This window comes from Mesoplodon bidens (assembly GCF_964165515.1).
Source record: "Mesoplodon bidens genome assembly, chromosome: 3".
Taxonomy (NCBI): Eukaryota; Metazoa; Chordata; class Mammalia; order Artiodactyla; family Ziphiidae; genus Mesoplodon; species Mesoplodon bidens.
This window is the reverse complement of record NC_138178.1, coordinates 141,628,114-141,642,734: the sequence shown is the minus strand read 5'-3', so window position 1 is coordinate 141,642,734 and position 14,621 is coordinate 141,628,114. Positions and strand designations below refer to the sequence as shown.

The 14,621-nt window shown below is 51.3% G+C and overlaps 1 protein-coding gene across 1 annotated transcript in view; it reads left to right on the top strand.

Moving 5' to 3' along the window:
* SPTB (spectrin beta, erythrocytic) overlaps positions 1 to 14,621 on the top strand; it is a 128,828-nt gene that overhangs the window by 90,107 nt on the left and 24,100 nt on the right. Inside the window, exons 15-22 of the mRNA XM_081228114.1 lie at positions 215 to 352; positions 4,512 to 5,268; positions 5,734 to 5,936; positions 6,027 to 6,117; positions 7,590 to 7,736; positions 9,112 to 9,375; positions 9,756 to 9,962; positions 10,404 to 10,493. Of these exons, the coding sequence (XP_081084240.1) occupies positions 215 to 352; positions 4,512 to 5,268; positions 5,734 to 5,936; positions 6,027 to 6,117; positions 7,590 to 7,736; positions 9,112 to 9,375; positions 9,756 to 9,962; positions 10,404 to 10,493 (1,897 nt within the window). The remainder of the gene's footprint in view (positions 1 to 214; positions 353 to 4,511; positions 5,269 to 5,733; positions 5,937 to 6,026; positions 6,118 to 7,589; positions 7,737 to 9,111; positions 9,376 to 9,755; positions 9,963 to 10,403; positions 10,494 to 14,621) is intronic.

Genomic DNA, 14,621 nt, shown 5'->3' with positions numbered 1-14,621 from the left:
TCTTATAAGTAACCAGTTCTCTCCCAGCCTGACCCAGGAAATGCTAAACCATGAAACTGGACCCATGAACCAGAAAATAGGGTGTGTTAGCACACCTTTCTCCCCTCTTACCTGGTCAATGTATTTAGGAGGTGGGAGAAGAAAGCAAGCGCTACACGTTCTGGGGACCGGCCACTGCTGCCTTACCAATCCTCATTTTCTCTGTCCACATCAGGTTTGATATCCTGGACCAGGAGATGAAGACTTTGATGGCTCAGATTGATGGCGTGAACCTTGCTGCCAACAGCCTGGTAGAGAGTAACCACCCACGCAGTGGGGAAGTGAAGAAGTGCCAGGACCACCTGAATACCAGGTGGGGTGTGGGTAGGGCTTGGGGCTAAGGGCTTCTTTTCCCGACACCTGACAGAGCCTTGGGGGTGTGGCCCAGAAGTCAGGATGCCTGCTATGCACTGCCAGGTTTGTATCCTCAGAGCTCTTGCCTCACTCAGCCAAAGTCTCCTTCTGACACTGGAGCTTTAGCAGCAAGGAGGAGAGACCTGTGTGGTGACCAGCCCAGGGAGGGAGAGAGACCTGTTCGCAGAGCTGCGAATGCTGTGCCTGGGGCGGGCATGTGCTGAGTGATGGAGCGAATGTCCTGAGTGCATCCATAGTTAGAATCAGGCCATGTGGTACTCATGTCGCATTTCCCTGGATGTTCTTAGGCAGGGAAAATTGCTTTCTGAGAGCTCTTAAGTACTGTCCATTAAAAAAAAGCTCCTGCTTGCACCAAAATGTAGCACTGGTAATGAGACTGGCTTGAATGAAGAGGAGAATTAGCAGCAAGCCTTGAGCACGCTTCGTGGCCAGAACAAAAAACAGGCCCTAAGGAGCCTTTGGAGAGGGGCTGCTTTCAGTACAGGGTGCAATTGCCACGAGTTCCTTGAGGACCTCTGAGGACAGAGCATGCGCCTGTGTCCTGTTTGTTACCCTGGGTCCTACACGCACAATGGGACGTGTTCACCATCTCCCCACTACCCCGGTCCCTCTCCCCACACTTGTGCCTGAGCCCTGCTCTGCCCGAGGCAACCTGGGAGGTGGGGTTAGGGAAGACTCAGCTGTAAAGAAAAGGAGCAGCACAGTGGGGGCTTAAGAGGAGGCCAGGGGTGACTTTGGAGCCACTAGATTATCTCAGCATCCAAAGAAGGGGACTGTAGTTCAGGAGGGTCCTCTGTAATCTAAGGTTTATGCAGAGGAGGAGCATGCCTCCTTGTTCTTCTTTAGGTTTGGAGGTAACGGGATGCATGTGCATGCATGTATGTGTGTGCATGTGCATGACACACAGGAAGTACTTGTCAGCTAGTACATCTGCTGCTTTGATGAGTTATGGTCAGAGAATGATCTTACAGACCTCTAAGCCATACACCATCCTAAGTGGAATACACCAAGATACTTGTCATCCTCAGGTGAGAGAGAACCTGAGGTGTGAGAAGGTAAAATGGTTTTCCATGACATCTGAGTGTTGAAAGGTACCTGAGCCGTGTACCCCAGACAGCCTGCATCCTGCACAAACATTCCAAGCATAGGGAGCTCGCCCCGTCCCTGTGTAGCACAGCCCATTTGGGAGCAGCCCCTTTTGGGTAGAAAGTTTGATCTCATCGTGAGTGGAAATCTGCCTCCTTGAAATTCGGGCTCTGCCCGTTAGACATAACGAAACTTACCCTGATTCTTCTTCCACGTGATAGCTCTTCAAGTGTTTTTAAAGACAGTTGTCATTCTTCACCGCATCCACAGTCCTGCCTCTAAGTCGCTGCTGTTCTCTCTACAGAGTGCATCCTCCTCCAACTGCGTAGTCTAAATCATGCTTGTTTTTAGGCCAGTCCAGGTTCCTCTCCTTCCCGGTTTCCAGGATGAAAAAGTATCTTTCCCTCCCTTGACTGGCTTAGAGCTTCACATTCTACCTTGTATTATAATTACTTTTGTCCTGAAGAGCTTTTCTACTAGACTGTAAGCGAATGAAGAGCAGTATCTTTATATATTGTCCACAGTGCTCTGAGCACCAAGCATTTTGCTGTCTGAGGTTCCCTCTGTTCAGAATATTCTTTTCCCCAGTATCCACTTGCCTTAGTCCCTCGCTCAGATCTCAGCTCACGTGTCAGCTTCTTGGAGCAGCCCGCACTGTCCACCCCATTCAAAGTATCACTACCTGCTTCCCATCCAGCTCCTCTGCCTCAATCCTGTTATCTTGCTTTCGTTTTTTCCACTGTACTTGTCACCACCTGATGGATTAAAAACTTATTTGTCTCTGCCCACTCGAATGAGGGCACTTTGGTTTGTTCCTTGCTACATGCCCAGAGCCTTGAACGGGGCCTGGCACAAGGCACTTGGTAGTTGTGTGATATAACAGTGAATGAGTGACCGGGGACAAAACTGAAATATCTTCTGCCAGGCTCGGCACATATGAGTCATTCAAACACTTACTGAATGTGTGATTACTTCCCACCACATGCATTCTAGTTGACCAACATTTTCTTAACAGTCTTGGGCCCAGGACCAAACCTGGACTCCTGACATGGTCTGGCCAGTGCTGCCTAGAGCAGTTCTATCAACTGCCTCCCTTTTGGAGATGGTGCAGTGGAGGGGAAGTTGGGTTTAGGAGGCAGACGAGACCCAAACCTCACCCTGTCCCCTGTGTGGACTCTGCCTGGTGGCTGCAGTGAGGCCACACCAGGAAAAGTCTGGAAAATCGCCATGGAGCCACTTGCCCAGGGGCACTGCCAGACCCTCTCCTGTGGCTTCTGGATGGAGCCAGGAGATCTCACAGCCCTGGAGTGCCTCGCTATCCTTTCACAGTGGTTTCAGACCACCTTGGAGGAAATCTCCTGCTCCTTCCCCTTGAGGTCCAGCCTCAGCAGCATCCATGCACCAGGCACAGAACTATGCAAAGATGAGCGAGCTACTCGGGGCCCCATCCTTAAATAAATCACTCCTGTGGAGGCGCTGGAGGTTTGCCCGTTGAAACACAGCTCAGATGACCACCATGAGATTGCTATTATCCCTACTCACAGCTCCCTTAGTCCTCTCTGCCTGGTATGCGCTATGTACGTAGTATTTTATACTATCGTTTTTTGGTGAGTTTGTCTTAATTTCTCTCTAAACCATACACTCCGTTGAGCAAAGTCTAGCTATGACTGTGTCCTCCCAAAGGCTAACATAATGCTTATACATTGTAGATATTCAAGAGAGTTAGGCTCAATTAGCAAATGTGTGTTCAGCATACTATCGTGTGCATCTAGATTACGGTGATGCAGGATGAGTAAACCTGGGTCCATGGGAGGTGTCCCTGGTGGTCTGGGCCCAGGCTAATGGGCAGCTCTTTAGAAGAAGCTTACTGTGGGCTGCAGACCAACCCCAGGACATCTGCCCGACATCTTCACCCTCCCCATCTGCACATGAAGGTTAAGATGATGTTTTAATTATAATCCCAGCTTCTCCTTCCCCCTTCCTCTTCCTTTTCCTTCTCTTCACCAGGACTCTTTTGTTTTAGAACCATGGTGGCTTTTCTTAGGCCCTGGGCACTTGGAACTTGGTCTTAGGCATCTGTGTGTTTCCTCTGGAGAAGCTGGGACCCTGTGTCCTAAAGCATTCTTGAGGTTGATGATGGGAGGTTTCTAATTATTCTCATTACAGGTGTACCTTGGAGGTATTGTGGGTTCAGTTGCAGATCACCCCAATAAAGCAAATATCAAAATAAAGCGAGTCACACAAATTTGGGGGGTTTCCCAGTGCATATAAAAGTTGTTTACAGTATACTGTAGTCTATTAAGTGTGCAACAGCATTATGCCTAGAAAAACAATGTACATACCTTAATTTAAAAATACTTTATCACTAAAAAATGCTAATCATATCTGAGCTTTCAATGAGTCATAATCTTTTTGCAATAGTAACATCAAAGATCACTGTCCACAAATCACCATACAAATATAATAATGCAAAAGTTTGATATTGCAATAACTACCAAAAATTAGTACAGAGACATGAAGTGAGAAAATGTTGTTGGAAAAATGCCAGTGATAGATTTTTCAACAAAGGGTCACCACAGACCTTCAATTTGTAAAAAACAAAAACAAAAAACCCTGTAATATCTGTGAAGCACAGTAAAGCGAAGCACAATAAAACAAGGTATGCTTGTATTTTTCAAACTCTGGGGAAACTGTACGTTTGCCTGAAATTCAACTACATATAGAGCTTACATACAGAGCATCATGTTCCTTTACTGATGGTTGGAATAACATCACAGCTCACGTCCTGCTGATGGAAAGCTCTGATTGACAGTTATGTTGTCTTGAGTAAAATTGGATAAACATATTTTACTCATGACAGTTTGTTGGATAGATGACTTTTTTCAGCGTGCAAGGCCTATCAGGAGAGACTCTGGAAGGGAAATCTGGTGTCCCTTCTAAATGTGGAAGGGACACCCTGTGGGAAGCGTTAAGGAAGAGGGTATCTCTGTGTCCCCCGTCTCCCTCGGCAGGTGGCAGGAATTCCAGACCATGGTGTTAGAACGGCGGGAGGCTGTGGACTCGGCCCTCCGGGTGCACAGCTACTGTGTGGATTGCGAGGAGACCAGCAAGTGGGTGGTGGACAAGACGAAGGTGGTGGAGTCTACAAAGGACCTGGGCCGGGACCTGGCAGGCGTCATCTCCATCCAGCGCAAGTTGTTGGGGCTGGAGCGTGACGTGGCCGCCATCCATGACCGCGTGGGTGCCCTGCAGCAGGAGTCGCAGCGGCTGATGGAGTCACACCCTGAGCTGAAGAAGGACATTGGCCAGCGGCAGGCGTATGTGGAGGAGCTGTGGCAGGCCCTGCAGGAAGCCCTGAAGAGCCAGGAGGCCTCGCTGGGGGAAGCCAGCCAGCTGCAGGCCTTCCTGCAGGATCTGGATGCCTTCCAGGCCTGGCTGTCCACGGCCCAGAAGGATGTGGCCTCCAAGGACATGCCCGAGTCCCTCCCAGAGGCTGAGCAGCTCCTGCAGCAGCATGCGGCCATCAAGGATGACATTGACAGGCACCAGAAGAACTACCAGCAGGTCAAGGCATCCGGAGAGAAGGTGATCCATGGCCAGACGGACCCGGAGTACCTGCTCCTGGGCCAGCGGCTGGATGGCCTGGATAAGGGCTGGGATGCCCTGCACCGGATGTGGGAGAGCCGCAGCCATGCCCTCACCCAGTGCCTCGGCTTCCAGGAGTTCCAGAAAGATGCCAAACAGGCTGAAGCCATCCTCAGCAACCAGGTAGGGTGAGGCATTCAGGGCCAGGGGCCAGGGGGCATCTCTCAGAGCAACAGGGAATTTATGTCGTAAGTCTGCAATAGTGCTACAGGGCTCAGGGACCAAATTATGCTTTTCTTGGACTCTCTCTAGCCACTCGTTTGGAGGACAGTCCTCTTCGTTCCTTATCATATGCCCTTTCCAGCCCCGTGTCACAGACTACGTCTTGTTCTTGGGCCAGTTAGAGGCTAGAGAAGTGAATTTTTCCCTGGGTGGTTACAATTCCATGTGGCTTTAGGCACCCTGTTGATCAGGTGCCCCTGAGTAGGGGTGGGGGAAAAGACCCAGGGAGCTTCTTCCTTGCACAACTCCAGGGGGTGCCATTCATGCTGTAACCTGCATGGCTGCACATGGTGCTCCTGCCTGGCAGGTGCCCTCCCCGCCTCCTCAGCTTGTCTTCATGCCTGTTCTGGAAACTTGCTTCAACAGGAATATACTCTGGCTCACTTGGAGCCCCCAGACTCCCTAGAAGCTGCAGAGGCCAGGATCCGGAAGTTTGAGGAATTCTTGGTGTCTATGGAGAACAACCGGGATAAGGTTTTGAGTCCTGTGGACTCTGGAAACAAGCTGGTAGCTGAAGGAAACCTCTACTCAGACAAGATCAAGGAGAAGGTGCAGCTGATTGAGGACAGGTACCCTCCGCCCCTAGGGTCACGGGGCCAGGTAGGGTGGTGGTACAGTGCTCAGCACCATCGTGACTGTGGCTCCGGCTTCCCTTCCAGGCACAGGAAGAATGACGAGAAGGCCCAGGAGGCCTCAGTCCTTCTGAGAGACAACCTGGAGCTCCAGAACTTCCTGCAGAACTGCCAGGAGGTGAGGCTCCAGCCAGGCTGGCCACTTTGCAGGAGATTCCTTCTAGAAGCAGAGTGTCCTAGAGGTGGGAAGTCCTTTCTAGACTCAGGAGTCTGGATTCCGTACGTGGGGAGCTCTGGGCACTGGACAGCTTAGGTCCTTCATCCTCTAGAATCTTTGGTTCCACAATTTCTTTTTCAAATCTGTAAAGATATCTTCTAATTTGTCAAGTCCAGGGCAGGCTTTCTCAAAAAGTGGCCTGAGGACTGTCTGTATTAAGAGTCACCTAGGGCCCTGGTCAGGGTCAGCCTGAAAGTCACGTGACCTGTGCATTCATACGGGGCCCAGTGCTTATAAGGGCCCCATGTTTAGTTTAATGCTTTCCTGTTGCCATCTTGAAATTCTTTTTTTATAGTTTTCCTTTAGCAGATTCTACTTTCAAAAAAATTTTTTTTTATATCTTTCTTGGAGTATAATTGCTTTACAATGTTGTGTTAGTTTCTGCTGTATAACAAAGTGAATCAGCTATATGTATACATATATCCCCATATCCCCTCCCTCTCGTGCCTCCCTCCCACCCTCCCTATCCCACCCCTCTAGGTGGACACAAAGCACTGAGAAATTCTTAATAATCTTGAACATTTCCATTTTGCACCAGGCCCTGCAAATTATGGAGCCAGTCTTGGCTCTGGTTAGATGCAGACTCCTGGGCCCCACTTGGGCCCACATGAATCAGAACTTAGGGGGTGAGAAAGAGCAGCATTCTCAACCAACCTTCTGGTTGGAGAGCTGCTGACTCAGAAGGTCCTCGCTCAGCCTGGGGAGAGCTGTACAGGAAGGTCTTTAACCTGCACTCCTGGGTCCTTCCGTGAACAGTACTTCCATGTGGAATGGGGCTTCCCCTGACTTCTTTCTTGCTTCCATCCTCATACCCCTTTCCTCTCAACCCAAATGACTTTGTCTTCACCCACCTCTGCCCTTGGTACCAACCAGGCTTGGTATGGTGCCAGGACATCTTGGAAACATCAGAGGCTCATCACAGTTCTTCCTTCATTGTTAATTATAGGATCTGCCCTTGGCTTTTTCCTCAGAGAACATTTTCTCCATGTTTGTTAATGATTTCTCCCCCTACTGCCAAAGGGTAGATTTATCCATCCATTCAGTAAACACTTGTGGAGTTCCTGCAGTAGGCCAGGCCCTGTCCTCGGTCCTGGAAATGTGGAGAGAAGTATAAATATACCTGGTGTCATACTGCACACACTCTAGAGGGGAAGACACAGTAGTGCCTGTATTTTAACCCTGAGACAACGCAGGTTAAGTTTCCTGTGCTGGGAGTTAGGGATCCAGAGTTGGAGGGGAGTACTCTGCTGTGTTCATACTTCCTCCCCTTGGCCCTCTTCTTCTGCAGCCAGAGGTAGGTGGCAGTCCTGCCCTGAGACCCTGGCCAAAGAGGGACACTGGGGGACCATTGAACCCACTCTTTCTGCCCACAGCTCACTCTCTGGATCAATGACAAGCTGCTGACATCTCAGGATGTCTCCTATGATGACGCTCGAAACCTTCACAACAAATGGCTGAAGCACCAGGCGTTCGTGGCAGAGCTGGCTTCCCACCAGGGGTGGCTAGAGAACATTGATGCAGTGAGTAGAGCGAGCATTTGGGCTCTCTGCTCGGGATGCTTCCCTGAGCAGCGCTGCACACAGGGCATGGACACTGGCCCGCAGCTTGCTGGACGGTGTAGAATCTGGACGTGAAAAACTTCTCCAAATAGTAGTTAAACCTTCAGAGCTCCTGATACGTCCAGTCTTATAAAGCCCGGTCAGAATGGGTGCCTCCTCTGGGTCGCCTGAGTCTGGGGACAGTCCAGGACACTGAGGTCACAGAGTCAGAGCCTCAGCTTTCAGTGCTAGGACGGCAGTAACCTCTGTCTGCCTTCCATCATCCACACCAGGGCCCCGCGCTGTCCTGCCCAGGGGCAGGGGAATATGTGAGATGAGCAGAATGGGCCAGGGACTACTGACCCTCACTGTTTGGATGGGCAGAACCACCAGGGAGTGGTCATTCATACCAAGGGTCCCCTCTGTAACAAGCTTGCCCAGGGGCCCAAGTCAAAATGTGGCCGGAGTTAGATCTGGGAATAGGAAGGGAGGTACCTCTGCCCCTCCCTGCTGTGGCTATCTGGAAAAAGCGGGCCTAGGGCCACACAAGGCTGTGTCCATAGTGGATAAGGGTGTGGGCTCCGAGCCAGGCTGTCTGACTTCTCAACCTCCCTGTGCCTCAGTTTCTTCATCTGTAAAATGAGGATAATAACAGTACCTACCCAAGGGAGTTGTGGGCATTAAAGCACTTAGAGTATTACTTGGCAATTATTAGGCACTCAATAAACATTAACTATTATTAGCAAGTATGTATTCCTAGGCCCAAATCATCTCATACTGTAACCTTCCAAAAAAGATACATTTATGTGGGTGAAAACCAGACAAGGCAAACTCAGCAACTAAAAGATATCACTGAAGGTCAGTGCACAGCTTCTGGCAAGACAATTAAGAGAGGGTGAAGGAATTCCCTGGCAGTCCAGTGGTTAGGACTCTGCCCTTTCACTGCTGAGGGCCCAGGTTCAATCCCTGCTCTAGGAGCTAAGATCCCGCAAGCTGCGCGGCATGATAAATAAACAAACAAACTCACAGGGAGGTTTCCATGGTTGTTGTACCTGGGTGGATCTTGAATCTTTTTTTTTTTTTAAATAAAAAAAATTTTTTTTTAGTACTAGCTGGCTCTTGTCTGCAGCTCCCTATGCTACAAGTCTCCCTGAATCATTTGCCCCAGACACACTCTCCCTGTCCCACCTTCTACTGCAAATAACTCTGGGGGTGCAGAGTCTTTCAGCCGAGCCTCACCCAAGTTCTAGGCAGATCCTTTGCCTCACTGACCTCTCCTCGGTTAGCCCTTTGCAACCACCTGGAACAAGGCGTCTCTCCAAGGTCAGAGGGTGAACTCTCCTCCTTCCCCACACAGGAAGGAAAGCAGCTGATGGAGGAGAAGCCCCAGTTTGCGGCCCTGGTGTCCCAGAGGCTGGAAGCCTTGCACCGGCTCTGGGATGAGCTTCAGGCCACCACACAGGAGACGGCCCAGCGCCTCTCAGCTGCCAGGAGCTCTGACCTGCGCTTGCAGACCCACGCCGACCTCAACAAGTGGATCAGGGCCATGGAGGACCAGCTACAGTCAGACGACCTGGGCAAGGACCTGACCAGCGTCAACCGGATGCTGGCTAAGCTGAAGGCAAGTGAGCAGGTTGTAGACTAAGGGTGTTGGAATGGAGGGGGTCTTGGAAGCAAATCTGCAACCTGAAAGGGAGTACCCTCCTGTGCCCTTAGCTGGGCTGGCTTTTATCAGGTCTCCTGGTTCACAGCCCAGCTCCTACCCTTTTGCAATGAGTAAGACAGGGAGGGATCCAGACGGGGTCATAAAAGTGGGCATGAGAAGTATAGGACAGACGCTCAGAGGGGCAAAAGATGAGGTGGGGGCAATCCAAGGAGACTTCTTAGGGGAAGCTGAGCTCAAACCAGGCCTTTGAGGATGGGTGGGATTTGCACGATGAAGTGGACGAGGGGCTGCCCAGGTGCCAGGGCTGGTGCCGACACTGTCCCCTTGTGTCCCAGCGTGTGGAGGACCAAGTGAACGTGCGGAAGGTGGAACTGGAGGAGCTGTTTGCCCAGATGCCCTCGCTGGGAGAGGAGGCAGAGCATGAAGACTTGAGCATCGAGAAGCGGTTCCTGGACCTTCTGGAGCCCTTGGGGAGGAGGAAGCAGCAGCTGGAATCATCCAGAGCCAAGCTGCAGATCAGCCGGGACTTAGAGGATGAGACGGTGGGTGGGCCGCAGCTCCCCCCTCCCCCAGCGGCTGAGCCAGCAGCTGTCATCGGGATAGCTGGCTGCTGCCCGGGGCAGTTCTTGGTAGCAGATGTCTGGTCATCTCACCGCCTTGTCTCATCGGGTGGTCGTGATGAGTACATGAAACGTCAGTGTAAGCCAGTGCCTTTTGAATGGTAGCTCGCTCGTGGACTTTGGGGCCAGGCAGACTTGAGCTCGAGATCCAGCTACGTTGCCTTCCCTCCAAGTGACCAGGAGCAAGTTATTTGGAACCTCAGTTCAAAATAGCAAAATGCCCCCCTTTTACAAAACCCTGATGGGGTGTTGGGAAGAGCTGGGGAAACAGAGTAAGCAGAGCTCTGTCTGGCCCACGGTGAGTGATGGGGAAAGGGTGGCTGTGATTGTCGTCAGCTGTCCCCCGCCTTCTGGTCTCCGCAGCTCTGGGTGGAGGAGAGGCTGCCTCTGGCCCAGTCGACCGACCATGGCACGAACCTGCAAACTGTGCAGCTGCTCATAAAGAAGAACCAGGTGAGTCCTGCCACCTCGTCAGTCTCACCTGCCCCACGGAGGAAGCCCCAGCCCTGATCTGCACAAGGTCCCCAGCAGCACATAACACACTGTTGTTCTTTTTTTTTAAATTTTATTTATTTATTTATTTATTTATTTATTTTTGGCTGCATTGGGTCTTCGTTGCTGTGTGAGGGCTTTCTCTAGTTGCAGTGAGCGGGGGCTACTCTTCGTTGCGGTGCGCAGGCTTCTCATTGTGGTGGCTTCTCTTGTGGAGCACGGGCTCTAGGCGTGCGGGCTTCAGTAGCTGTGGCACATGGGCTTAGTTGCTCCGCGGCATGTGGGGTCTTCCCGGACCAGGGCTCGAACCCATGTCCCCTGCATTGGCAGGCGGATTCTTAACCACTGCGCCACCAGGGAAGCCCCAGGTTATTGTTCTTGTTGATAGCTAGCTACAGGGTCCCCAGTCTGTGTTTGTATTCTCATAGCCAAAGGAGCAGCTTTGATGATGGCAGAGAGAATTCTGGGAGGACCACAGAGTGGGGCGGAGGTGAATGGGGCTGGGGGTTCCAGGTGCTTTGGGATTTGGGGCCATTCAGACCCATCAGGGCACAGGTGTGTGCAGGACCTGGAGGCCCTGGCCTGGGGTTTCATGTGCTTTACAGCTTCTGTATTCTGTGACCTCCCTAAGAGGAGGCGCTTAGCTCCTGGCGTCTCTCCCATCACTGCCTTGTCCCTCTTCCAGGGCTAAGCTTGGCCTATTCAGTCTCCTCAGGGTAAGTAGGCCCCTGTTCTCTAGACACATGAGCATACTTGTGGGGCTGCAACGCCATGAGGAAGCCGCTAAACTTGGACTCTGAGCCATTGGAGGAAACATCCGTTGGCTGTTCTGCTTTCCCAGGCTGGACTGGGAATCTCTGCAGCCCTGGTCAGAATCCTGGAAGTGAGCAGATGCACTTCCTCTGTGTCAGGGCTGCAGGGGAAGCCTGCGTCCTCCAGGAAGGCCAGCTGCATGGGGTCATGGTCTGGCCACGTGGTCTAGCCAGGGGCTGGCCGTACCCCTGCTCTTGGGCAGAGAGTCCCTCCTGCCTGGTCCGCTCTTTGGCTCAGGATGTGGCGGCAGCCGCAGCCTTGAGCAAGGAGAACCTGGGAACTTATCCCAGAGAAGAGCAGTGTGCCCCAGAGTGCCAGTCGGTACTGCAGCTCATTGGGGAAGGAAGGTCATGGCAGACAGTACGTCCTTCCCCCCAAATATCAGCAGCCAACATCTGCTCACAGAACCCAGCAACTGTGCAAAGACCTGAATGAATTATATTCAAAGAGGTTCCTTAAAACCTCCCTTGAATGCTTTGCTTCTAGTTGGCATGATCAAATCACAGAGGTTGGGCTTCCCTGGTGGCGAAGTGGTTGAGAGTCCGCCTGCCAATGCAGGGGACACAGGTTCGTGCCCCGGTCCGGGAAGATCCCACATGCCGCAGAGCGGCTGGGCCCGTGAGCCATGGCCACTGAGCCTGCGCGTCCGGAGCCTGTGCTCCGCAATGGGAGAGGCCACAACAGTGAGAGACCCGCGTACAGCAAAAAAAAAAAAAAAACCACAGAGGTTCCGGTGGCAACACATAGGGACCTGAATTAGAAGGTGGTGGAGGCGGGGCTTCTGCTAACATCACACCCTCCAGTTAAAGTGGGGAAGACTGGTGGAAGACTATTCTCGGGGCCTCAGTTTCCTCAACTATTAATTGAACCAACTCTAGTCCTTCCAGTACTCAAGACTTTAGCCTCAATAAGTGTTATTGCCAAATGATTTTCAACTCCCCTGGCTGAAGGTTGCTATTTCAGGAGAAGGGCAAGACTAATATGGATGGGGCTCCCCTTAACAAGAAGGGAAAGATAATCTCGTGGGAGAGCATGGCTGCCCCGCAAAAGACTATTTTAGGCTAGCCTTGCTAAAGCCAAAATCCCATTTTATCATTTCTTCTACTGCAGTGGTCAGTGTGCATCAGACTCACCCGGAGGGCTTGTTAAAACACAGTTGACCAGGCTCCACCCTAGATTTACTGCATCAAACTCTGGGAGCAGAGGCTGATAATTTGCATTTCTATCAAGATCCTAGGCGATGCTGATGCTGCTGGCCTGGAACCCCACTTTGAGAATCAACACTTTAATGGCTGTCATTGCAACTAGAACAGAACTTACAAGGTGCCACACGAAGGGTTCTCAACTCTGGCTGCACATTAGAATCACCTGGGGGAACCTAAAAACATAGGAGAGCCCAAGTCCCACCTCAGATTAATTAATAAGGATCTCTGGGGATGGGGCCCTGGCTGTGTCTGTTTTCCCCGATGATTCAGCCTGCAACCACGGTTAAGAACCACTGTCCTGGGCTTCCCTGGTGGTGCAGTGGTTGAGAGCCCGCCTGCCGATGCAGGGCACACGGGTTCGTGCCCCGGTCCGGGAAGATCCCACATGCCGCGGAGCGGCTGGGCCCGTGAGCCATGGCCGCTAAGCCTGCGCGTCCGGAGCCTGTGCTCCGCAACGGGAGAGGCCACAACAGTGAGAGGCCTGCATACCGCAAAAAAAAAAAAAAAAAAAAAAAAACCACACACACACAAAAAAAAAACACAAAAAAAGAACCACTGTCCTGCCTGGTCTGGCCCCTGCCTTCTCCCGCATCTCCTCCCTTATCACTTTTGCCCTCCTTCACAGTATTCTAGCTTGCCTGGCCCTTTGGACCATCCAGGCTTGCTTCCACCCCCAGGACTTTCTTGGCCCTCGCTCTTCCCTCCTGCCAGCAACACTCATCCCCCAGATCTTTGTGGGGTTGCCCTCTCCTCATCATTCATGTCTTACTCAGATGTCATCTGCACAGAAAACCCTTCCTGACTCCCGCAGTTAAAGTGGCCACCACCACACCTTGGAAGACAATCCTCATCTCAGTGGTGTCTCTTTCTCGTAGTACCTGTTATATACATTCATTCATTTATTTACATGCTTATCATTTCCTCTTCTAGAGTGTAAGCTTTATGAGGGCAGGGGTTTTGTTTATCTTGTTCCCATATTGTCCCTAGAACCTAGAACAGGGCCTGATACATCAGAAATAATACCTATGGGTTGAATGAATGAAGTCAGGGAAGATGTCCTAAGTAAGCATACTGCACAGGAGCCTAGAAAGGAATTGCTTAAAAGGAGAGAAAGAAATACCTTTTTAGGATATAAGATCTCAGGGAGAGGTTATAAGATCTCAGGGAAAGTAAAGAGGCAAGCGGAGCTGACATCACGGGTTGTTTGACTACAGTTGCAGAGACCACGGGAAATTGTCAGAATCGAGATTCTGAGCATCAAGTGTAAAGATGCATTTCAGCAAGTTAGGTGACTTGTGGGTATTGCTAGTTCTATGTGTTTTAAATGCTGACAGTCATAGCACAGCCTGTGTGTACTGCTCTTACCCCCCGCCCTCTAGACAGTTTTCAAGGCCATGGGAAATTGTAAGAAGGGAGGAGATGGGGGGTAAGGAGCCAAAAGCCCACACGCAAGGAGCAACCAGGCTGGGGCCTCTAGGACCCAGAAGGCGAGTGACGACATGTCACGGCCCCCTGAAGATAAAGGTGACCCATCACCAGAGTGGGAAGAAAATGCCATCTTGGTGACCAAAGGCTCAAGCAGGAAATAATACAAAGCTCACAAATGATTTGAGAAATAGAAACAGGGGAAAACAAAATGAAATCCTAAACTCTGAACAAGGAGCAACTGTCAACTATTGTTTTATACAGAGTAAAAAGCTGCTAAAATCAGATCTCAAAAGGCCATTTAAGAATCGTTTTCCTCTCCTCCACCATGTACAGCTAAGAAATCAAGCTCTGCTGAAACAGGAGGTGTAGGGAGCCCTCGAGCACAGGCTCTGGGCTCCGAGAGAGCCGTGTTCAAATCCCACTCTGCCACTCGCTGTCCCCAGTCACCTAACTGCTGTGCGCTGGTGTCCAGTGCTCACCTCAGAAGGTCATGGTGGGGGCCAGCGGGGAATGTGGTGGCAGGCCCAGCACCATGCTGGGCTCCTGGTCACTAGCAGTCTTTATGGCCACATCTGCTCCGCTCAAGCTTCCCCAAGGGGTTCAGGGCGAGAGGTGCCAGGGTGTGACCCTGGGCTGCCCTGCA